The following is a 26,849-nucleotide window of genomic DNA, read 5'->3' as shown; positions in this document are numbered from 1 at the left end:
GGGCAGAGTGAAAGCACTAAGAGCTTAACCTGCAGATGTCTTGTTGTGTTTGATAGAAATGGCACCTTAATGGAGAGTTGGAGACTCAGATGTAGGTTTGTTTCTAGAATAACATGAGAGAACACATGTCAAACTGGCTGTTGAGTCTGTCGTGTCTCTGAGATAACATGGTCCTTGGCATTAAAACTTCCACCTGGAATTGTTTGCTGTCCCTCAAAACCAATGTGCCTTCATAGAGATTCAGAAATCCACCTTTATGTTTCGTGTTTGGGGGAATACAGCAACAGCCCTGTGCAGGGGCTTTAACTCAGCATGCAGAGGTGCAGAGCCCTGGTAGAATAAATTAGTTGAAGTTTTGTGAGCATGAAGTGTAGACATTAGAATAGGATCCACACTAACTTTAACAATTGGAATAACTTCAGTATTGAAAAAGGGCCTGCAACTTTTTTTGTTCATGTAGAAAGGCATAAATATATGCTTTTTTGGACAATAGTTATATCAAACACAAAAAACTAGAACATTTAATTATGTCCATTTTATACCTGTCACCAGCTGGTAAACACGTACTGAGGCATTTGCAACTGTTAATTTTCACAGTCATAAAGTTCTGAGCTTTTAGGCTCCCACTGAAATCAGTGCTTTTATTTTATTATTGATTTCAGTGAGAACAAGCTAGGCCATAGGAGTGCAAAAAAGAAGACATGAATGGTAACATTTTGCTCTAACGATGATTGTTGAATCAACTGAGAAAGCCAGAATGGTTTATAAAGTAATAGATGCTTTCCAGCTTTCAAAAAACTTATATTAAAGGGGATACAATGGTGCAGATGATGAAGATTCTTGAGGCTGGTGGAAGACTGGCATGAATTAGGGTCTTTTCCAAACTTCTTCCCAGACAATGGCTTTCCATTGGCAGTGAACATTTAAAGAATTAAGAATTAAATAAAAAATGTGTTTACATTGAAGGAAAAAGGAGTATTTGTTTTTGAGTTAGGTGGGGTTAAGAATGTCATATGATTAATAAGTCTTTTTAATGTCAGTGTTAAAAAAGACTGAGAAATTCCAGCAGAAAATAGCATTAATGCAACATTAACTGAGCTAAGAAACTTACCATTCAAAATAAAGGAAATATAAAATGAAGACTAATATTGTTTTAAAACTCCCTGCTTTTGCCTGCAGGCTGTAACCTTCAGCTGGAGGAAATTTACACCCATTTTACACTAATAGCAATTTATACCAGCTGCAGCTCCAACTCCATAGTCTTATGTGCTATAATGTCTGCAAAGTAATTGAATGTAATATAATGTAATATAATAAAAGGAAGGATTTCTTAGCTCCTTAGACATGCTATATTGCAGCCTGGATTGTGCTTTCACTTTCTTAAATTTCACATAGTTTTGGATTCATTTGATTTCTTTGGAGTTATTCCTTGCACCCTTGGGAAACTAGCATGAAGGAAAGCTTCCTTTCCCTCTGATACAGGCACAGCAGTTACTGACATTCATGTATGTCATGTAAATTTTACTCTCTTAGCTCCCAAAGGCCAGATTTCCACAGCCAGAGCCTTTTTGTCATTCAAGAGTTTGCATCTGAGCTTTTTTCAAAATCTGAATCAAAATCTGAGATCCTTTCAAAACCTGCCCCCTAAATGCTTGCTCTACCTGTGCATGCACGTGTATGTGAGGGTGTAACTATAAAGGATGCAAAACTAAAAACTAAGCTTTGTTTGGTTGTGCCTTTACCTTTCCTAAGCTGCTGATGGAGACTACTGGCGACTCCTGCCGCCGGGGACATACATAATCAGCGCCCAAGCGGCAGGATACAGCCGGGTGATGAAGAGGGTCACCCTTCCTGCCAAGATGAAACGGGCTGGGCGAGTCGACTTTGTATTGCGACCCGTTGAGGCTTGGCCCAACAAGCTCCTTCGCCGCTCAATGGAAGACCTGTATGATCCATATGACCCACTGGAACTTTTTGACCCCCACGCCCAACATGGGCAGCCCGAGGCTCGAGGTGCATCACCACCAGGCAGGGAGAAGCCCTGGTGGTGGTCTTACTTCAGTTCTCTAGACCTGCACAAACCTCTGTGGCTGCTCAAGCAGCATTGAAGAGCATCACGGTCCTCTGCTCACCTCACTCTGCTGCCCTTCCACCCAACTCCAGGCACCCTCGCTGCTTTTGGCAATATTTAAATCTGTTTCATTTGAAAATATAATGTTAATTTGAGCGCGCTTACTTCTTTTATTTTCTCTTCATACACAACTGAGTATATTCAAGTGGTTTTATATATTAAAAACAATGGTGCACATCCATTCAAAGGCCAGGTTTTAAGCATTTTTTTCTTGGTAATGTTCTGTGCTCTGCCCATGTAGTTAATCATCACATTCATTATTTATTAGATTCTAAGTACCTGCAGGAAAATATTCCTGATCCTTTAATGCATTTTTGTACATGTCTTAGCACATTAATGACTATATTCTAAAAACAACTTTCAGAAACATTTAGAAAACTCTTTTCTTTCCTCCTTTTACATTATTTTAGCATACTAAGTTCAGTTCAGTAACTCTTGCAATACAGCTCACAATTATTATTATTTTTTAATCCATGATGTGGTTTAGCATTGATTTTGGACAGAAAAAGAAAAATATTAGGAATCTGAAAATAAATATGCATCTAAATAAGTAACATGTTCAGTAGAATGGGCTGCTCATAGGCAGGTCAGTATCAATAATAACACATTTTCCTAAGTAAATTTTCAGAAGTTATCCTTTGTAAGACATATGTATTAAAAGTGTTAAATCTTTACAGCCTTCCTCCTTTGAAATCTTTTGCACTGTGAGTAGGCCCATCAAATGAAGAAAAATTCTTGGAAAGCAAATTCTGTTCCAAGGACTTTGAATATCCAATTTTATGTTGTTTAAATATTAATATAATTTGAACAGTTTGTAATCTGTTAAGCAAGTAGATTTTTCATCTAATTCAGCAAAATACTGAAAAGTACTCTTACTGCTGGAAGCACACACATCCTATGATATAGAAAAGTACATGAGATAATTTGAGAGTTCAGGTTACAATACGACATATTACACGAAGATTGTTAGTGCCATACACTGTTTTGAGTCTACATACTTGTTAATGAAACATAGACACCAAAGAAATCACAAACTTCTTTTCAAGACAGTTGGGTAAAGCTAGGTGAATAGCATTCTTGCAAGATGCTGTCCTTTCTCAGACATCAGATGTAATGATTTTTTAGGGTGACTCAAAAAAATATCCTTAATTTTGATCAAACACGTAGGCCCACACTTCCTTTTAGCTTGAACTGGATAATGAACTCTATAAACCGATAATGTTTCCTCATTTAAATGCCACAGTGTGTGAATATGGTGATGGTTTGGAGCTGATGTACTTACTGCAGGAGCTGCTGGATTAGCTTTCAGGATTGCCCTTTGATTTCAAAAACTTTTTTGCTCATCTTAGGTAAAGAAATCGACATTGCATGAATCCTATATAGTCCATGTGCACATCTCTCATGCTATAATCACCTAAGGAGACCCAAGAGATGAATGATCTTAATTCTGCAACCAGATGCTACACATGCCTAAGGACCTTATTCCCATTTGTAATCTGATTGAAGTTAGGAATCTGTTATTCATGAGTTTGAGTCTCTGCAAGACTGGAGACTGTAAAAATGAAAGAAAACAGTTTCACAGTATTAACAAATAGTAATTATATGGGAGTGAATGTACTGCATGCACATGGACAAGTGTTCCTTGCCCAGGCTTGCCAACTTAAAGAAACTCTGAATCCTAAATATGCTAAAGTGAGCAAGAGATACACCTCCAGTCTTTATTTCCAGTAATAGGTATTACTACTGTTTTCTGTGGTCATTATTTTCAAAGCCACCATCCTGTGAAAACAGTGGTAAAACTAACAAAAAAAGAACAATATCCCAAGTTGCTGGCTATTGGCTACTCTTTTTATGCACATAATGTATTGCACACTTAGAAAGATGTTTTCTGTAAGTATTTCCTAGATTCTTACAGGGCTATTTAGAATTTTGCAAGTAATCACAGTAAAACCAAGCCCACTGAAATGCAAAACAGGATGACTGCACAGGAAATCCATTTCTTTCCTGGATTCCCAAGTTGAAATAGCAGATGGCATTCAAGACTTGGGAAAGATTTGCAGGGAAAATTGTAAAGCTGTGTTATGTTTGAGAGAGTTTGAAAAACTAGTATTCTACACTACTATACCACTAATGTGAAATCAGTATGATAGAGCAAGAGTAGCCTCCCTGTGCCTTTCTACCACATCTGCAAAAAGAGGTGTCCAGTAGAAAGTTAAGATCAAACTTCTGCTAATTCAGACACAACCACCCGTATGGATGGGATGTATTAAAATGCATTGAAACAACTACGAGGGTCTTGGGAATAGGTATGCCTTAGTCTTTTGGAATTACTTTTTTTTTTTCCTCCCCAAGATAAAATCTTCTGTTTTCAGGTCCTTGAAAGTAGGAAAGACTGCCAGAACTCCCTGGGTGGCTCTCAAAAATCCATTTTGGTTTAAATTAGATTTAGGACATCTTTATTGGTGCCTTGAGGTAAGAAAGAAAGAAAAGGAAGAAAGGGAAAAAAGGGAAGGAAGGGAAGAAAGGGAGGGAACGAAAGGAAAAAGGAAGGAAGGAAGGATTGGTCAAAAACAGCCAAATAACAATGCAACCAAACTTAGCATCATCTTTCCATTTTTATTTGGGATTAATATAGATTCAGTTCTCCATTTATCTGGGAGAGAAAGTATTGGCTTGAATTTATATCCTGGATTATGTTACATAAATCTTCAATATTTATTTAAATCAAGAAATGTGTGTTTAATAGATAGTTTTGCTTTAAAAAACCCAACTAAACAACCCATCCTACAACTATAATATAGTTAGAAGGATTGTAAGTGGTGGTGAAGTTCAAGCAACTGTAGGCAGCTCTGTAATTAATGTATGAAAATGAACACAGCAATCAGCTCTCTCATGCACCTCTCTGGAAGATACTTATGTGCAGAGTTCAACAGAACATATAGTTAGAAGCATATTAAATACTTTTTGAATAGGAAGAGGGATTGAAATGCTTTAGTGAGACATGCCATCCTAAGCTGAAGTACAAGTAACATAGGAAAAGAGTGAAAACGAACCAAAGTTCCCTGGCAGTCTCCATCATGCTTAAACCATGCCTTACAGACTGGGCTTGGCCTTTTTCCAGTGCTACTTTGGAGCATGACAGGTTCAGCAGTACAGACGGTGCTGTCAGGAATTATAGTGTGTGTTCATGAGACTCCCTCTCCTTTTAAGTCAGAGTCTACATAATTTTTTCAATTACCTTCCAACCACATATTGAACAGTATTGATGTATGTTTTTGTAACATCCTCCTTAATAATTAATTTCCTAGTCTCCACATTTGTTTCAGAGGGGATCTTCTCTACCATGGAGCCAAACTTTTTCTGCACAAAGCAATCACATCAATAAACGTTCTGATCTGCCAACTGTCCAGACCTCATTGCTCTGCCAGCAATGAATCTTCCCAACAAGTTCAAGCACGCAAATCTAACTAAAAACATTACAAGCATAAAGAGCAAAGAGAAAGGTCTGCTTAAGTCATACATGTTAATTCTTTCATTCATATGGCAGAAAAAATTCAAGAACACATACAGAAAATATCAGGAGACAAATCACAAGCTGTGTGCATGAATTATATCAAAGAAGATTTGATTCTGCTTGTTCCATTCATAAAAACATTTTAGAGCAAAAAGAACAGTAACAGACAAAGACAGAAAAGTTCGCAGCTGTTGACATCTTCATCTCCTGTAACAAAATGATGTACCAGTCTTGGGCCACCCACATATAGGAAGGAGCATCTTTATTTTCCTAAAGATAGAAAAGAAGAGAAAGATGTCTTAAGCTAACTGCCTGAAAACAAAACTTTAAGTGTCAAAATCACTAATAGAAGCCCTTCCTGCTATCATTTTTTCATAGTGTTTATACAGTTCTTCCTTTCATGCCCTAGTTTAGCAGCTCAAGGGAAGCACTCCAAAACAATATTGCAGTCTTGTTTGAAGTTCTGCGAACCAGCTGCCGAGCAGAGTTTGTCAAGCCAGTGCCAAACTGGCTTTTGTGTCCATCCCTCTAGTATTGCACTACAATTCAAAAACAAGTCAGAGATGTCTTTAGCACTTACAAAAGCAGCCGTTGAAGTGAGACAAGACTATGTCTCCACAGTGATGCCTGCAGACAGACTAGGAGATCTCTGTGATGGGTGGGCATCTGCCCCGCAGCAGAGAAGCACTGAAGATTCAGCCTCCAGGAGACAAGGAACAACAGGGAACGGAGCCATTCAGGTGGCTTGGATGGAAATGTCAGCTGAAGCTGATACCCCTTTTTACAAAGCTCCTGTCAGAGGTACTCCCACACTGCCTTCCTTCACAGCGTAGGATCTATCTTTTGAAGCTCCCGCAATGTAAAAGGAGTGGATGGGCAGCTGTAGTATACTTCCCCTGCTGTCTTTGTCTTTGCAGCATATCGGAGGACAGATCCCATTTGACATTTGTCTTCTCTGACATCCTGTACTCTCAAGTCGTGCTGCCAAAGGGCCTCACATCAGCTTCCTTATGGACACCTAGACCTCTGCGAGGAGAGGTGTGCTGCTTCCAGCCTCCCATCACAGGCAGGGGGACACTGGAAGAAGGGCTTCTCTTGTAGGGGCTTTTTGGTGGCTGTGTTGTTTCTGGCTCCAAGCTGCTTAAATGAGTATGTGATGAATAGGGGATTTCCCCCCAGTTTGGCAGCTCCTCCTGGCTCCCAGGGGCCACCAGTTTCACGTTGGTACAAAAACACTAGTGTTGTTGTGCCCATGGTGATATAAGGGAAGGAGCTGAATTCCTCTGCAGTACACCATCAGGAAGCATCTCATTGTAATACTGGAACTGAACCAGATGGCCTTTATGGGCAGAGCTTGGAAGCATAACGTGACTTTCTCACCCTGTTTGGGGATGTTAATAGTACATAAGGCCAGCTGGCAAGGTGCAGTCATACCACTGAGCAGGCAAATAAATACTTTTACAAATACAGGAATTCTAGGCAGGTGATTGCTACTGCAGTGTCTGTGTAGAATTGGATTACGGAAAGGGATGTAGCAATTTTAAAATATTTCTATAAATTTATATATATACATATCTTTAAGTGCATCTATAACTTCAGTATACAGGTCCTAACTTTGAAAAGAGGCAAGAATAAAAACAAAAATCATCTGTAACTAATCTTTGTTAGCAAGGTTTATTTTACATGTTGGGAGAAGAGATTTAGAACTTAAATATTTCTCTAAAGGGTTATATCATCTCCTAACTATAGAGTTAAAAGCATAGTGATAGTGGATGCTGATATTGTTTTTACTTTCCTTCTTTCAAAATGGAATTTAAACGTTTTTGTATACTCAGTAATACAATGCACATGCATCTCTTTCAGTTTTCTTTCTGCCACAAGGTACATATTCTTTATTTTCATGAAATGAATATTGGCATTGTTCTATGCTGGATCTGATTAAGCATTTTTAGGTGTTTGTTGTTTTTTTTTTTTTTAATTTAAAAAATAGTGATTCAATGACATGGGCAAGAAAAAGGCAGTAGAAAATTCTTTTTTGATGAAGTCAGGATATTTAGCTTTTCATGATTCAAACAGAAGCACAATTCTGAAATATCAGTTTCCTGCAGGATAGAAACTTAATTTTATAGATTGCACCCCATTACGTTTTGAGGAAAATCTTTCTAATATCTGCTTTTTACCTTTTAGGAACTGTCATGTAGTGCTTGAAAAACAGGCTTGTTCTTTTCCACCTAATTAATAACTGTTATTTTGAATAATCAGATTAAAATCTTAAATTGCAGTATTTGGTTTGTTTTACTGTTTTAAGGAAAGTTTTTTCTCCTGCCATAATGCAAAACCTGATAATTTCTTGTTAAAAATTCACTGAGCAGTCTCAGACTATTCAATGTAATACACGCTATGCAATATATGCTGAGTACCGCCATTTATCCTACAGCTACATGTATAAAAATACCAGCAGCGTTGCAATAATTAGAAAGTAAACCTTGAATATTTTAAGGGGTAAATTAGAAGAAACTTTAAGAATATAATTATAACTTTTGGCCCAGAAATTCAATAAGTAAAGGCTCAAAATGTCTGCCTAACTTTGAAGGCTTGGCTGTTTGAGCTTTGCCTCTTGGCACGCACAGCACTGCCCGCACTGTAGCAGGGCAACCATCATGATCCTTTCACACCGTGTTGTGTGGACATCCCAAATTAAGTTTTGCCTCTTTCTTCCTTCTGATGCTGAGCCCAAGCAGATAAGCCAGGCTCTGCACTGTGTACCCATGCAAGGCAGTGGCTGCCCCACACCCAGGGGCTTCCTTTACACTGTTGTCTTCGAAGAGGGGTTGCTCAGCACCGCAGGGGAGTGCTCCTGCTCCTGCTTCTCATCTGCAGCTATATTTGCTAATTTTCATGTTATTCCTGATTGCTTGCAAACAAACAATGCTGGTGGTGGGTCTGTGATAAGATATTAGAAAGGGTAAAAAATGCACAGCTGCTGTGAGTGAGAGGAGCGAGGTGTGCGAGCAGCAGCCCCGCAGACACCCGGTGGGTGCAGGCAGGGCCGGAGGGGCTCCAGGCGCCAGAGCAGAGGTTCCCCCCCAGCCCGCGGTGAAGGCCGCGGCGAGGCCGGCTGTGCCCTCAGCCCATGGAGCCCGCGGGGAGCAGGGACCCACCTGCCACCCATGGAGCATTCTGCGTTAAAGCAGGTGGACATGTTCTGAATGAAGCTGAAACACAGTGGAGAGCCCATGCAGGAGCAGGCTCCTGGCAGGACCTGTGGCCCGTGGGTGACCCACACTGGAGCAGTCTGTTCCTAATGAGCTGTACCCCATGGGGGAGCAGTTTTTGAAGGACTGTATCCCATGGGAGGGACCCCAAGCTGGAGGAAAGGAATAGCAGGAGGAGAGGAACACCAGAGGTGAAGTGTTATGGACTGACCATAACCCCCTATTCCCTGTCCCCCTGCGCTGCTTGGAGGAAAAATGTAGAAGAGTCAGGAGTGAAGCTGAGCCTGGGAAGGAGGGTGGGGGAAAGTGGTTTTAGGTTAGATTTTCTTTCCCACTATCCTACCCTGTTTTTAATTGGCAACAAATTAAATTAACCTTCCCAAGTCAAGTCCATTTTGCCTATGACAGTAACTGGTGCCCTTTTCTTCCCCCACAAACTTTTTAATCTTATTTTTCTGTCCCTGCCTTGCTGAGAAGGCAGAGTGAGAGAGCGGCATGATGAGCATTTGGCAGCCAGCAAGGGTTAACCCACTACACCGTGCCTGCATGTCCCAGTGAATTTTGCACTAAGGGACATGCCCTCTGTATTGTGAGCAGGTATTTAACATGGGTTTTGAATTCCCCTACACATCAGGGCCTTAAATAAAAGATGTTGTAATGAGGAGGACAAAGTTTACTTGTGAAGCTACAAAAGCAGCCCTGAGGTGTCTCCTAAGGAGTTGCTGGCAGTACTTTCAGCAAACAGGCTGAAAAAGCTAAGGGATTGTTTAACACTGTGCATGGAGGTGATGATAGAATGAGGACTGGGTTCTCTTGGCTTCCTGGCTTCTTCAACCACATGGAAAGCAATGGCAGCTCTTCTACCATGTATTTCCATTAACATTTGCTTGACTATCAACAACTAGTAGGCTAGCTGAAACAGCCCTGTGCTTATTCCTCATTCAGGTACGTCCTATAGCTTGCTCTACTCAGCTGCACAGTGGTATTAGTTTAGGTGCAATAGCAGTGATCCATTTTAAAATGAGAATTCCTATTAAAGCTACACATGTAACAGCCAATGCAGCTGATAGCAATAATACATGATCAGCAATAAGTAGACTGGTGAAACCCATCTAAGTTAGATTAATAAAAAATTGCTTCAGGGTTCACTGCTTTATTCATCTTTAACAGGAATAAAGATAACATTTGTCATCAGAAAATAAAGTTTCATAGATAAAAATCAGACAATATGCAGCAATATATTGTAGAAAGCAATGTACTGTTATCTCACACTGACATTAAGTAGAATTTTATGTCTGTAATAATATTTCAGCTAAATATATATTTGAACCATATAAACCAGTATTCAAATGAACATTATTAAGTCATACCTTGGATGTCTCAGTCAACCTTAATGTCAGTCACAAATGTAGTTATAAAATAGTCCATAAACCTACTAAAAAATCAATCTGCCTTTACCCTATAGAAGGTGTAAATCTCTGGGAGATAGATCATGTACATGTACAAAGAAAGGAATATAGGCAATACATTTTTACACATGAATATAATCCAGGGAGAAGGTGACTTCTAAAAACAACAGTTGTGTATTGGAGGACTGGATGGTATGTATGCTATTCAGCCTTGGAGAATTTATCTCCTGTACAGTCCAGTGAAAGTGATACCTGGTCTAATCATAAATATACTACAAACTTCAAGGAGAAATTAAGAAACTGGTCTGCACAGGAACTAGTATGAAGTAAATCCACCTAAAGGTAAGTATTATCAGACATGAGTAAGGCTGGGTTTATCATCCCTTCTAATCAGCCTTTCTTACAAGAATCAAGTTGGCACAGACTTGTTAACCAGGCTACCTCTTTTTGACCATATGAAGCCAGGGCAGGTGATCAGTAGACCAGAGGCATGGTGAATTTTTGGGTGGCAGGGTGGTATGAACAGGGCAGAAGGATGGTGAGCACTTCAGCTGGCACAGCTACCACCCCAGGGGGATGAAGGAACCAACCCAAGGGCTAGCAGAGCTGCTTCCCTAGGAGAAGAACTAAAAATAAATTTCTGTGATTGAAATGACTGCATCCATAGGAAAACTCTTGCTGGACTAAGTGGAAGTCATATGCACTGCTGAGACAGTCAGATCAGTAGAGAGGAATGCAGGAAATGCTGGTCTGGATCACACCAGTTGTCACCTCCATGCAGTGATCCCTGAGGCTGGTGGCTAATCCTTCCCAGACAGGTGGGATAAGCCATGGCCAAGGAGCCTTTGCCTTTAAAGGAGGTTTTTTTTCTGGACATAAGCAAGTTTAGGCATGGCCTGAGTTATGCAGACAAACGTTATGTGGTGTGGCTGCATTTGGTTCACAGTTCCAACACTGCAAAGTGCCTCTGAACACAGCCTCAGCCACACTCCCCAAGCAAATATGCTTAAATTGAGCAGGTACGTTACCAGCACTTTGGGGAGAATCAAATAAAGCAAGATGGTTGTGTCTGTGCTCAACTGAACAAAAAAAAAAAGCCTCTTGCCAGGGGCTCAGCTCTGGGACGGCCTCATGCTGCGCTGCCAGGTGGGGCTGGCACACCCCAGGTGTCCCTGCAGCCCTGTGCCCATGATGCTAGTTCTCCTTGGGCTTTAAGAAATGCCACAAGCCTCTATTAACCCACAACATGTTCTACTCTTTTCCTTACCCACATGGACAATCCTCTAAATGAAAAGCTAGACTGGAAAAGGGATTTTATATTTATTAAATTGAAAATGTCACAAACCACAACTCCAAAAATTAGAACATTCATTTGGAACATCTCTTAATTTATACACATGCACACATACACGTACATATACACACACAAGTGCACGCACACATATAAGGAGGCGTATTTTTGTGTAATATATACATAATATATTACTTACTATTTTGTATTGCTATCAAAAATACATTTGATCCATTAGGAATAAAAAATTAATATTGCCTTTATTTAAATTGGTTCTGATTTGTGAAGACTTGATAAATATGCTTTGTTTCAAGGCAAATAAGAAAGCCTTCAAAAGCAGCTGGGTGGCAAAACCTAAGGTATTTTTCGTCATTAATTTTTTATTAGCTAAATTGAATGAAGTATTGATGTGGCCAAAATACAAATATGTGAGCTTTCTGTCAAAATTTAACACAGTAAAATTGATTTAGATAGTTCTGCTGGTTTTATTAATGTAAAATACCAAACTTAGGGAATTCACAAGATCCAAGCCTTCAGTAACAGAATTACTAATGAAATCAAATGTGAGATCTGAGCAGGTTAAAGCAGCAGAAAGGTTTAGCAGTTAGGGCTGCCAGGGAGCAAACAAAACAAAGAGACATGGCAGTAAAACAACATTGTTGTGTGGCTAACACAATGCTCAAGGCAATACTTCTTCCCTCCAATAGGTAACCAGGAAATCAATTTATTTTTTTTTACAAACTTTCTATTTTTTCACTAATGTTAAGAAAGGAATGGAGAAAGAAGAAACTTACTTTAAAAACTGAATGCAGACCAGTCTGTCTCTAGCAAATAAATCACTGCAGTCATTTGAAATCACTAAGAAAACATTTGTCCTGTTTGTTTAGAAGACATATGAAAACCCATTTCTGGCTATTTCCTTTGAGGCATAGGAATTGGACAAGTCCGAATTTTAGAATCTCAGAGTCCTTGCTCAGCTACTGTAATTTGTGTACCAAAAGTATGCAGATTAGATTACTTCTAACATTAATATTAAATGTCTACTTGTCAGCTTGCTCAAAAGCATCAGTCTTGGCATGCTGAGGGGTACAGTTCCTATTTCAGTCTCTGCTGGGATTCACAAATTGGATTTTCCTCTGACTACCTCCCCTGGAAGGCTTGGTCCAGTCAGTGCTCATGTTGTTTATCCAAAAAACTTCAGTGGCTGTGTCATATTGCATTTAAAACCCAGCTAGAGAAGGCAGAGCCTTTGATAGCCCGGTGTCTGCGTTATAGCTGCCACATCTAGCTGTCCAGGAGCACCACCCATGCAGTATATATGTTCCCAGGCAGGTTCACACTGCTGCACAGTGCTTTCCCTGCTTCTTTTCCCTCCACCCTCCTCTCATTCAGCCGCTGCCTGCTTCATTGATGGGAAACAACAGCAACATGATACACTACATTCGGACCTGTCTTCTCAGGGATTTCTCAGAAATTCCTCATTACGGGAAGAAATGCAGTAATGGATAGTGGTGGAAATCTTAACCTATGAGCTTATATAAGGGCATAAAGTTCTGACGTATAAAACCCAGTATCTCCTGTAAAATAGCCCCTTAACATATCATATAGTCGTGGATGACTTCGTGAGCTATTTAATGTCAACCATTATGTTAAACTCTTGCCAAGTACCTTGCTTCAATTCTACTCTGAGGCAGTGATTTCCATAGTTTGCAGACATTTTAATGCTCTTAGCTTTATTAAGCTGATGTTGCAGTTTACTGCCTAAGTAAAGCTAAGCCCCACTGTCGAGACTAGGAACAACTTTCAGAAACTGTGAGGCAGAAATCCCTCCGGTGGGAACTGGCCACTGGCCCCTCATCAAATGTAAGTTTGAAAGCTTTCTTTGTAGGAATTGATTACTGGATTTTGGCAAAGAGTGGACATGGAGCAGATACTGCATGTTGGCCCCTAGACTGTGAGAAAGTTTTTCAGGCTACACTAGCCTGTGTGATACCTTTAAGTTTTGTATTTCTTTAAGGACATAACTCGAGGTGGAGTATAGATCAAGGACTCTTCTGCTTTCCTCCTGCTGCTGCTAGTATCCATTCAGCTCCTGTTCTGCTGCAAAAGGAAGATACTTGCGGCATGTCAAAAAGTGAGGGAGGAAAAACTTTGAAGAGCTCAATGCAGCTATGGTTAGACAATTTCCAGTGCCCACATGCACTTGGCTTAAACGTAACTTAGGTAACTTATTACCACTGAACATAGTGTGCAACAGAGCTATACCATTAAATACATCCTCCACCCTTAAAGATGACTGAGAATATATTTGAACAGGGACATAAATGCAGAGATTTGAAGCTGGCATAACACAAGATGGTTTCCTTCTATTTAATCCATGTTAAAAATGCAAAAGGGTGGTGCAGCATGCTCCTGGCAGTTTGGTTTATAAAAATAAGCGTTGTGGTTAAGTGGATGGGAAATACAATGAGGAGCTGAGGACCAAATGGGAAATGTCTCTTTGTTGAGGAATGCTTTTGTGATCTTGATTTTCTGTGTGTAAAGTCAACCTTGCAGTGTGCAGACTAAAAGAAGAGACCACACAACCCTTTGGGGCAAAAGGGAGCAGTCATTATGAGGACAAAGAAGTATTTGCTAACATGCCCTAATAATCGAATAAAGTAGCTAAACTGCCTTATCTTGCTGGAGAATAAATTGATTTCTTATGCCAATTACAGAAATAATGCTGAACATTTTTTTCTTATTATCATTTAGATCCAAATTCTTCCATCCTTCAACACCTTATATAATTCAATCCTCTGTGGACAATTCCACAAAGCTAAACCCTGGAATAATAAAAAATATACACACTTCCCTGGAGCTTTTCAAGTGTGTGACTGGCTACATCAACATTGACCTTGGAGTGGTGGGCCAATGAGTTGGCTCAGGTCTTATTTCCTTAGACAATGGTGGGGAGACTGGGATGTCTACACTGGCTCAGTGTTGTAGGATGTGTTGCACCAGCAAGGGCAGCCAAATGTGAATGTTCTTGGCTTAACTAGCAATGTAAGTGGGAATAAGTCAGCACAGCTTCTGCTCAAAGGCTTTCTGGTGAAAAAACACCTTTCAGAAGCAACTGTACCCCACCATGACTATATAGGTACCACTGATCTGTCTTGTCTTTAAAAGTGACATAGCTGTAAATACGGAGTCTGATTCAAAGGAGATTTCCTTTGAAATTGCCAGCTGCTTTAATGACTGCAAAATGACTCCTAGATCAGCATGAGCAAAGAAAATATTCTGGTGGCAGCAGAATGTTATAACAGCAGAGAGGAGCAGTGGTAAGTACACATAACTCTATGAGCACAAGAACCAAGGTTGTCTGGTGTCTTATTAATTTGTGTCTCAAGGCAGAGTTCCCAAGAAAATCCCACATATCCAGGCAGGGCTAAACTCACTGTAAAGTCACCTTTTCAGTGGAAGCCTTAGCTGGATTTCTTTGTTTTGAGATCTTTCTCCGTCTCTCAAGTTTTGCTTGCAATTGGCCAAAAGTCAGTGGAGAGTAGAGATAATTACAAATACAAGGGCACATGCACAGATCCACACCCCACAGTGTTTCAAGGTCTTTTCCTGCGGAAACCAGCCTAATAGTAATCTGTGCAAACACATCTGCCCCAGACCACTGGGGTGGGCTGCCACTCCTTCCTGGGTGCAAGGGTGTTCTGTTACTGGGTACCTAATACCCATCTAGAAGTGATGAACTCCTGTGCTTCAAACTGCCTTGCCAGTGATACAAATAAAAAGCCAGAATGAGCTCCTTCGCTTTACAAGCAGTGATAAATGCAGTAGAAACCACTTAATTAGTCTATGATAGATTGCATGCCCAATTAATTGTGATGATTGCCTAGGGGGCAAGACACGACTCGAGGCAGTCTGATGACTCCAAAGAACAGACAACTGGCACATTTTAGTGAGCATTGGAGGGCCTTTTCCCCATTCCCTTCCTGCAGTTGTCAGTAGCTGAATCACAGCAGTTAACTGCCAGGGATGTATTTGCTTGCACCAGCTTTGCCCCACCTTGACCTTTTCTACATTTTATGCTGCTTAAATGCATCAATATTGCCTTAATACAGTGTTTCCTTTTGTCCTCCCAGTAGAAGTGCGTGGTTATACTGTGGACTTAAAATGCAATTAATGAAATATTAAATGAGTGCAATGCGCTTCCTTATCCCTCAGAGTTTCAGGTGGGAATTGGGAGGAAACATATTAAAGGTAAAGGAGTTACCTGAATGTTAGATCAGTTTAGATCTGAAAGCCATGCTCCATAAATTTATGTACAGAGCCTGTGAAGCATGGCCATTGCAAGCAATGTTGCACCAGTTTGAGCAAAAAGATAGTTTTAAAATTATTTTGCTAAACCAGTGACAAAGACCGTGCAGACATTGTTCTTTCAGTTTTAAAACAGTAAATGACTTCACAGGGCAGAGTCAGGTCCCAAATGTGCCATCTGCCTGGTTGTGGTTTGTTTACTTTATACATGATTGAGTTTAGTGCTCATCTTTGTTCCTTTTACATAATGATGCTATGATAACCACATAATTAATGGGTTTAGTGTTTAGCAGATAAATGAGATGCAAAAAGAGAGAGAGATAAATATCTGATGTTTAAACAGAAATTCTTCTGAAATGCCCAGTAGGAGCCAAGTTTTATTCTATGATATTTAAACTCTAATTTAACATATCTAATATTTAGCATTAGTCTACAGTGATAATAAATGTCGTTCACAGACCATTCCTGGGATGTTAATGAGTGGGTGAAACAAATCCTTTTGTCTATTGTTTTCCTCACTCTTTTTTTTAGTTGTTTGGTTTTTTTTCTCAGATATTAATTTCCAAAACTTCACAGAAATTTAGCAGAAAGCAGATATAAAATGACACACAATTAAGATATGCAAAAATATTTCACTTTATTGGGGGAGCAGTTGACGGATCTCCTAGAAATCTTGTGAAAAGTGCATTCTTGAAAATCTTTCCATTTTTTTCAGACCTACTGCTGCAAGCATCTGATTTCTTATACTCTTGTCCCTTCTTATTTCTTATACAAATGTGGACCTTATACTCTTGCCCCTTCTTATTTGGAAAGTTAACCTCTCTGCAAACACAACTAGAGTTTGAGCAGAAACATATGGGGGAAATACGTGGTTTTCTTCTGGTTCCATGAAAAATTATGAAGTGGAGGTGAAGAATGTGAGCTTAGTGGGGGAAGAGGAGGTTAATGAGAAATTTGTCCTTGTTTCAAGTATTTTTGCATCATAGACTAGATTGGGCAATGTCCTTCCCAGGTCAGGACTACAGAAATGCATCTGAGTGATTTGATTTTAGCCTCTCTTGGGATGGATTTCTGTGGGGATTTCTCATAGTTCTTAGCAATGTTTTAAATTGCAAATGTTCAGATAAAGAACTCCATACATTCACAAAAAGCAAGTTCTACTAACTTCTGTGGCAATGCACAAAGCTGATGTCTGCTATTAAGAAAGTGCTTTACAGGAATAGTTTTGAAGTGGAATTACACATTATTAATGGAGACAGATCTGATGGTGAAGCAAACTGCATTTGGCAGCAAGAACATTTACTAAAAATGTCGTTAAAGAATTTAGGCTGTATGCTACCAAGTATTTTGTAACTCCCTCCGCTGACTTCTTGGCCTCTCTTTTTTCTTTCATGTCTGGTAAGTAGCTTGAGGTGGTTGATGAGCATTGGAACTGAGGAAGTCTGGCTTCTTGCTGCTGTTTGTCTAAAAGTTTGTTGGCTTTGACACCTAAGAAGGAAGCTCTACCCCAGTCCCTGCCTCATTTTGTGCATTTAGAACTTTCCTAAGGCTTTGCTTTCATGTAACTTTTATGGTGTCAAAAAGAAATAGGGCTTTTACCATAACTATTTCCTCAGTAGAAGTAAATTTACATATATATTTTTTCTAATAATGAGTGCCTATTTCCACAATTTAGAAAATTTGAGATCTCTTCCAATCTACCCCTGACAAATTTATATCAATACAAGTTGATAAATTTCGCTAAATTTTTTTGCTAAATGATAAAGAAAAACAGACAATCCCATAGGCTTTAATATTCACTTAGAATGATACCACAGAACTCATTTCTTAGAAACCCCACCTTTAAAAAAAAGAAGCTATGTGGGATGTATTTCATCAAACACTGCATTCAATGTCATCTTTGGGAAAAAATGTAGCTTACTACCGCATCTCTTTCCAGGTGGCAACTCCATTTGAAATGCTGAGGCAGTGAAATGAAATAGTTACATTTGGAATGAAATGTAGCCTCAGAGCTCCTTTTACTGGGACAAGAAGTTACCACCTAGGTGCTCTTTGGGGGAGACTGGAAAGTAGCAGTCCTGCTTAAATAGCACTCATTTTTCTTTCAAAATAGGCAAGTGATACTATTTTAAAATCTTCTGATACCAAAAAACAATGCAAGTACCTAGGGGCTTTTTTCTGCCATACCACTGAATGTTGTTTATAAATAAATAGCCCAACAGAGCTGGAATCAGAAAATGAGGAATTATTTCAAAATCTGAAATCTAGGCAGATGGAAGTAAAAGCAAAACAACAAAAAAATATATATGTACAAAAATTGTTTCCACTGGATATTGGACAGCTCTGCAGGGCCTGTCACTGAGATCTCTACTCACTGAATTTAAAGAAAAAAACCTGTACAGACTGAAGGTCTGAAGCTGGACATCTGCAGTTAGGACTGTGAGCTGGCATTTGTGATCTGTAGATACTACAACCTTGATTCCCAAAGGCAACAAAGTTTTAATCATGGAGTTTCCTATCTCCTTAGGGAGTGCTGAAAGCACAAAGTATTTCTTCCTGCAGCTTTCCCAGATGGATTAAGTGCTTCTGTCTCTTTAGGGATTACAAGCAGACCTTTCCATAAAGTTAGGTCCCTCTTTTTTCAAAGTTGTACTGGGATTTGGTGTCGGCCTCATCTCAACCTCTCAGGAACTGGCTAGACCCACCACCTTGGAGGTTACCTTGTCCTTGGAGCGGCTTCATAGAGACATGAAGGAGTGGATGAGACCTATGTCTGACAGTCTTCCTGAGGAGGAGTTGTTTGTTCTACTTTTCACCAAAGTACTTAAATATTTGTTAACCCAGAGGGAAAAAGAAGGAGCATGGCATTGCTCAAGTAAGGGCTGTCCAGCTGGGACCAGCTGCAGGGGCTGTCTACCTTTACTGGGGAACCCGAGTTACTGATAGATGTTTGCTGGGAAATGACACCTGCACCAACACTTTGCAGAGTCCAAGCTGATATTCCCCATCTTCCAAGAAGGGCAGCCAGAACTGCACCCTGAGTGGAGGTGTTTTGGGAGGTTTACAAGAGCAGAACTACTGGGGCATTAGGTGTGTTGACAGAACGTAGATGTTTCCAGTGGAAGATGAAAAGAGGGTGGTGGTTTTGAGGAGTGAAATTTAAGTAAATGCACTCCAACTGTACAGTCTATTCTGGAGTTTAAATCCCTCTGTGGATATTGGCCTATATAAAAATCCGCTGGACTGTGCTTTAACATAAGATTCTAAGTGACTTTGTAAGCCTTCAGCAGCTTCCAAATCCTTCACTTTCAACAACAGTGCTCTTTGTACTAAAAATTTAGTATATAAAGCCATATCACAGACATGGGTTTGAATGTACTCAGAAAAGTTCCATGTAATGGCATCTTAATGCCTAGACAGATGCAAAATTAATATACTGCAGTTCTCCAGCAGCAAGAGTAAGAGCAGTATGATTTTTTTGTGTGTGTTTTGTTGGGGTATTTTTTTATAGCAAGCTCTATTTCTGAGACAGGCAGAGGAAAATCTTCTCAAGCTGTAAGCTCAGCGTCCCCGGAGTGAATAGGGTTCAATGTAGCATGGATAATTTGTTTGCTTTGCAATTATTTTCCATCAGTGGAGACAAATTGATTTGTACAATAAAATTGACGGTCACTGCAAGGCAGCTAGCTTTCTAAATAAGTAAGTACCAAATTTTCGGAGTACTGGGATGTCCTTTCATACTGGTAAAATTTGCAACAATTTTAGAGCTTGCCTGTGATTGCTATGTGAAATTCATCATCAGAGAATGTCAGAACAGTTATTCTTAATACAACCCTGAGCAGAACCATTGCCAGTTTATTTGTGGCCTCCTTTGAAAATTAATTTCACCAAAACAGAAATCAAAATGCAGGAAAAGAAACTGATAGTAGAGCAGATGAATAGGTAGGAAGGAAATAGCAATAATTGCCTCAAAACCGCCTTCTTAATTATTAAAGGAAATTAGATATTTAACATGAGCCAGAGCCAAGGATGCTGGGCAACAAGAATTTCTGCCTGAGAAAAGCATGTAACAAAAACTTTGCTTGGAAAATAGGAGCATGATCAGCCAGTGAGGTGTATTTCCAGAAGATGTTAGTAGTGAAGGCAGAGAAGAAATAACCATTTTGTGCTGCAACTAGAATATTTGGATGTTTGTCCAAATAAAAATATTTAAAGGCCATAAAAACTAAACAGCTATTGACATCCATTCTTTTACTTTTCTGTTCAAAAACCAAAGACTTCATTTAGCCTCTCAAAAGGCCTGGAAAAATTTTAGTGCATGCATGGCCAAATGCTAAGTGTAATTAGGAATGCCGCAGTACCTGGTAGCTGCTTGGAATGAGGCTTTGATTCCACCTCTCACAACACCGGGCTAATCAGGACATACTGTCATATTCAATCTACAATCAGAATATGCCACAAAAAAAAATGCTGGACCTAAAAGTTCAGTAAATTGCTCTGGTTAAACTTCATTTGAATGTTCCAAGTGTTAAACGTCATTGGAGACATCAGGATTACATTAGTGATACTGTCAGTTTTGCAAAAGTCCAAAATCAGCACTAAGTAAGGTAGAAGTTTGCTAAGGCAGGCTAGTTTCTCTTTGCCCAAACTTAAAGGACCTGGGAAAAATTGATACTGTACAGTTCAAGCACATTTGACTGGCCTTAATACATAAGGTAAACAAAGTGCTTCAAGCACCGATCAAAGTGCAGTTCCGGGGGCCAGTGGCATGATCTTTAGGTGTGAGAAAGAAAGTTTTGAGGAAGAAGGTCACATGTTTGAAGGTCCAGACAATCAGGCTTTGGCTTGACCTCTCTGCCTAACTGGGAGCAGCTCTCCCCAGCTACTCATGTGAGCCGGGTTCAGAGGTTACCAATTACTTAGGGAGGCTGAGAAAGTTGTATGGAGCTGCTCTCAGCTGCCATTTCACATTAGCATCAGGCCACTTACAGGTAGGCCATTGTGGTTAATGCTTCACTGCCAGTCACTGATGTTCTTCAGCTTGCAATTACTGCAGCAGCGACATACCTCCCCATCCCTCATCTTCATGTCTGCCCTACGGCACAACTGCTCCAGCGCCACTCGCCATCCCCATGCATTTGTGCATTACATAGCGGCACCTCCACTACGTGGAGGCTGTTGTAATTGCTTAACTGTCAACCAGGTAATGTTTTTCTCTCTTTTTTACACGTTTTTTTCCTTCTGTTTCCCCCTCTCTCCCCGCTCCCCCCCCCCCCACCCCCACCCCTTTGTATATTTCAGAGCCACCAATAGAAATGAGCAAAATGCTTTAATTGGTTACAGATATTGAGATGATCAGACTAATTTCTGGCAACTTTTTTGTACAGATCTTAAAATAATGTATGTGCCTTCACACACATCATTACTAACATATTAAGCAAGGGTGACTAATAACCTTGTGATAGCAGAAGTATACAAAAATACCATCAATAAAAGTCTTGTAAGTTATAGTAAATTTCTGAAACTTATACCAAAGCTATTTATTTAAGAGATTATCATTTTCCAACTTTAGAAGTTAGAATTACCATTAAAATTTATCGGGGGTGGGGGTGGGGGGTGGGGGGTATAGATTGTGTCAAACGAGCTCCCTTGGGGGAGTTCTCATGCTTTCTTCTGAAGATGCTCTCTTGGGTTGAGACAAACAGGCTATTGAACTACCCAGGCCTCTGGTTTGATCCAGTATGGAAAGTTGTACTCTTCCCATTTCACAAATAGTATTGGGGTGTGTGGGGAAGTTTTTGCCTTGTGGAAGTCACAAAATCGAGAATGATCACACTTCCCTAACACAAGACATATTTTCATTCTAAAAATGAGCCAGTTTCAGAAATAAATCTGGTTTTGATTACCCATCCTTTTACTTTCCCAGGAAAATGAGTACATTTCTACTTGGAAATATTCACATAAGTGAAGAAATTTTCTAGGAAATTAAGTGAGCCACTTCAAGTTTACAGCGAAAGGCAAAAGCAGACCAGCCTTAGACTATGAATATACTATTTCACATACATTGCCATCATATATGTTTACAGTTAAGTTTTGTTTTTTTTTTTTTAATTCAGAAAACTACCACATCACAACTGGAATTATTTTAGTCTAGATTTACACCTCACTTTCTTCTTCTCTTCCTCTTACCAGTTATTTCACCTCTAGGGTAAAAGGTGATATCTGTTAAATAGTGTTTCACAAAGTAAATAGATAGTCCCCATAACTTCTTGACTGTCATTTATTGCTACAAGCTCACTGGAAATCATATTTTCCATACAGCAAACAGGAAGAACAAGGACCAGTACTCTCAATATCTGGACAATAGAGTTAGAATATCTTGGTCATATGGCATGTCATGTGGCATGGCACAGAGTTTGACATATTTGTCAACTTGCTACATCCCAAGTTTTTTCAAAAGCCAGTCCTTTATCCTTCTTTGAGGTGGACGTCTTTTCCCCAATAAAAAAAAGCTTCCCTTCCTCATAGGCTTTGTCTTCCTAGGATTTTTAGTTCACCATGCTTTTATATTGACCTTTCATTTGCCACTGTGCCTGAAAATTCGCTGTGATTCCTTGTTTGCCAGCAAATATCATTTGTAAGGCTGCAAAAATTACATTTTTGCACTTTTTTATGTGCTTATTAATGGTATAAAAGAGCTACTCTTTACAACCTGATCTCATTGGTATAGCCTGAGAATTATGGGAGAGTTACCAAGATTGATGTGAAAAAATACTGAAAATTAGAATAAACTGAAACAAATGAGTAGCCTTTTAATGGCAGATTGTAGACAAGGCTAAAGGAGGCTGAACCTGTTCCCACTAAATGTAGCTCTTTTTTCCTACTGACATTAATTACATTAGACCAGATCCCAAGTTTGCACTGACATTATGATATAGGGAAAAACTGTGAAATTTGCAAAGATGTCTTTGACCATGAGATTAATAAAGGGTATTGGTTTTATTTAAAAACACTAAATATGAATTGAAATCCTAAATCTGACTCAGACTGCTAGAGGTTTTTTATTTATTTATTTATTTAGTAATATACACATACATTACAAATGTTCCAGTTTGTTTAATTTTGTCATTTTTGTTACCACTTGCCAAGTGAAATTGAATGGGGCGGCAATTATTTTCCAATTAACTTTTAAGTAAATATTACTTTTCTCCCCAAAAAAATTCCAGTGGTATTTCCACTGTTAAGTAAACCTTAACTGCCTATTATTTTTAATAATTCAGTCCTGTCACAGTGGGTTTAATAAAAGAAGTGAATTTATACCTTGATATAAATGGAATTTTAGCCTCTTAACTGGTCTGCGGTTAGGAAAATACGATCAGTTTCACAGGAAAAAAAAACCAAACAAGCATAGACAATACTGAGAAAAGTCAGGGTGTAGTATTCAATAGAATTTGTAGGAGTTGCATGTTTATAATTGTCCAAATTGCAATATTTATAGCTATCATATAGTATGATGTAATAGGTATCTTCAATAGGGTTATTGATGAAAGAGGAAGGAAATGCAAGGATGATGTTTTAAGTCTTTTAGACACCATTTTGTGCAGACTTGTCCTTCTGCAGAAGTTTTCAAATTTCAACCCTCACTATTAAAAGGCAATTCAAAGCATTGCATAAATGTCAGGAAGAAGACTGTGGAGGATGCTAGGCATGAGAATAGCCAGGAAAAGATTCCTGGAAAAACAGGGCTTGTAGAGATTTTTCAGCTCATTACTCACTTGGGTTGAAGCCAGAGCATGCAGACTGCTGCAAAGGAGAATGAGTGAGAACTGGCTGAGGATGAGGAGAAAAAGACTGGAGGATTGGATGAGGAGGAGGAAGGTTATAGGAAGAAAACAGAAAGTACATGAAACTTGAGATGTGTTTTGGATGAGCATTAGAGGCACAGACCCTAAGGTATAACAAGTAGAGATCCAATTTAAACGCCTGACAATAAACAGAAGAAATTATTTCTATCTGTTTTACATTATCTTCTGTTAAACAAAACATTTATTAGATTACACGCTCTATTATGTATGAACTCAATATTGAAAGCAATACTACTGTAAAATACTCTTCTGTATTTAATGTAAGAACATTCTTTTGCTCCTTTATTTATACTTATTCCATATAAAAAAGAAAAACTGCAATCCAGGCTTTTTTTGTGAGTAGTATTTGCAAAAAAATACTCAACAGTGAGTGTGCCATTCCAAATACTGTAATGTTTAGTTGTTTAACAAGACCATCATTAATTTAATGATAAAACCCTCTTATGCCCTCTGTGAAATTTAGTATGTTTAAGAATATACTTTAAAGAAACTTGAGTCAAAAATCCCAGTGCTGTGCAGAAGTAAAAACATGTTTTGCAGAGAGAAATGTTTCTGGCAGAAGTGTCAGGAGTAGCAGTTAGGGGAGGATTTAGAAATTTAGTCATATAGGTGACAGAGGCTTCATTAATTCAGCTACTTATGAAAGAAAAAAGCCTGAACAGCCTAAGAGTTTTTAAAGGTACTGCCAGACATAAATACTAGACCCAGTTTGGAATTCTTACAGAGATTCTACAGTGATGCTCTGGATGGCTGAAGGAATGCTATAGAGTACAGGGAGAATAGAAGAGTATATTTTTGCAATGTGTATTTAAAAGGGTTTTTTTATCAGTGAAAATTTCATGGCTGAGCAATACCAAAATAACTATTAAACAAATATACATATTGAAATGTCTACTGTACCCCTTCTTCTCATCATTCATTATATTTAAAGTCACACATACTATACTACATATGCATGGTACAAGTTGATCTTTGTCAGAAATATTCTGCCCTGATTTCTCCATGAGGCCACACAGTTTTCAATTACTTGAAGGATGAGGGCACCACTTATTGCAGTGTGCCATCTGGTGTTTAGAGAGGTGGACAGGCCATAGGACCTTGGCAAGGTAGAAGTGTTTGATGAAAATAGGATAGAGAAATTATATATAAATTATAAAATGGAGTCCTCATTTCTTATTCTCTTCTTTACAGAATGTCTCATCCAGGTAGGAACTTATAGAGCCATTTGATTGAATAACAAGTCACGTGTTATAAATAATGAATATTGTAACAAAAAAATAGCAAATACTTGAAGTAGCTTGTCTACTGAAACCTCTTGCTGAAAAATACTCCCCTATTCAGTTATTGACTGCTTCTGAAGAATAAGCCCATCAACAGAAGTCAAGGGCTCCACTTGTGACAGGTCTATGACCATGGAGTCAGTGGTCTGCTTTGATCTGTCATGATGTCAGCCTGCAGTCCAGGTAAGACCAATGCCTAAGATATGTCAGTCAGACTCTGCCACAGAAAGATTGCCATCTCTATGGATAGGGCAGAACAGAAAATGTGGAGGAAGAAAACAGGCATTTAAGATGGCAAAAGCTAGGTAAGAGGGTGAGGAAAGAAAGGGGAGTAGAACTTACATGTGATGTCCTGCAAGGTGTCAGGAAAGGCTTTCTGGTGCTTGAGGGGTCTTATTGCTGTGTGCTTCAAAGGGATGCAAGCAGTGAATTTGGGGTGCATAGAACCTCAGATCACCCAGATTATGGGTTTAAAAGGCATGGTGCTACTTCAAAGCAATAGTGAAAAGCTTTTATCTTCGTGCCTCTCAAGTGGAATTAATTGTTCCTAAGAATCTCAAAGCATTGTTTTTTCTCCTCTAAAATTTATTAATCTTATTTCCGTGATAATTTGCAGAGGAATTGAAAAAGAAAAAGAAAAAAAAACATGACGAGAAGATACAGTTTACTGTTTAATCATTCAAGAGTTTAATCATTCAAAACTGAAGAAATATTCCCAGACTTTGAAGATGAAACTATCGGCATCCCTGCCATGTCAGCTGATCCTGGTTAAGCTAGTACAAAGAACAAATAATCACAGTGGGCAAAGCACAGCCAACAAGGTCAGAGGCTGTGACTGTAGTGGTAGATTCCTGAATGATGCCATCTTGGATGAGTAGCTGCTGAATCGTGTTGGGAGAGCCAGGGAAGATTTTGATCAGTTTATCAGAGTGAGGAAGCTAGATGGAATCAAGCTTCCAATCAAATTATGTCTTTGAAATGATAGCTCCACCAAATTTGTTGCACATCACTGAGACACACTGATAGCAGCCAGCCCACATAGGATTACATTTCAGTATAGAGTGGCTCATTTTAAAATACCCCAGTGAGCCAGGGAAGAGAGGCAGTAGGAAAAGTGAAGAAAGGCTGAGCAGACTGAAGCTCTGACCTCCCTTTATGTCATATATAGATGTGGTGAGAAATGGTGTCATGCACACACTGGGCTTTTCAGTCACACTAGCATATAGAAAACCTGACAGACAATAAATATCCTTTGACTCTGAAGGCCAATGCACCAATTTCGCAGAAACTTGCAGCTCTTGGGCAACATCATGCAGATCTGATTTCTGTTATTCCCCAGGAACATTATTGACAAAAGAACTTATTAAAGCGGATAAACAGATGCGATATAAAGCCAGCTTTTCCACTACAAGATTGGAAATCAAGACATCTGGGTTCAGTTCCCAAGTCTGCTTTAATACTGAATGATTCACAACAAAGTGCATGCCTCAGATACTCACCCACCGAGGTGGCTAGTGGTGCCTCACCTGCCTTTTTTGTTAATTGCCTTTTAACTAAAATACTTTTGTCAACTTTCAAGTCTCCAGCAGCAGAGTTTGATCTAATTGCAGTGCTATAATACATAAAATATGTTTTAGAGGACCAATATCTTTATTTTCTTTTTCTGTGTTTTGAACATATATAAAGATAAAATCCTACCCTGAAAATTAACATGATCAAAGGTAACACCAAATTCTTCCACTACATGCTTCACCACCCTAAAGAAAAGTTAAGATTCATTCAGGTGAATAGCACCCTCCTCATGATGAAGAACCTAAATTTGCCTATTTAAAACAA

The 26,849-nt window shown here is 39.1% G+C and overlaps 1 protein-coding gene across 4 annotated transcripts in view; it reads left to right on the top strand.

The window, feature by feature from the left end:
* CPZ (carboxypeptidase Z) overlaps positions 1 to 26,243 on the top strand; it is a 77,476-nt gene extending 51,233 nt beyond the window's left edge. For all 4 annotated transcript variants that reach the window (XM_080407353.1, XM_080407352.1, XM_080407354.1 and 1 more), the window contains one exon: positions 1,753 to 26,243. In XM_080407353.1, the coding sequence (XP_080263479.1) occupies positions 1,753 to 2,108 (356 nt within the window). In that variant the 3' untranslated portion in view covers positions 2,109 to 26,243. The remainder of the gene's footprint in view (positions 1 to 1,752) is intronic.
* The last annotated feature ends 606 nt before the right edge of the window (positions 26,244 to 26,849 follow it).

This window comes from Falco punctatus (genome assembly GCF_963210335.1).
Source record: "Falco punctatus genome assembly, chromosome: 1".
Lineage (NCBI taxonomy): Eukaryota > Metazoa > Chordata > Aves > Falconiformes > Falconidae > Falco > Falco punctatus.
This window is presented reverse-complemented; position numbering and strand designations above follow the sequence as displayed.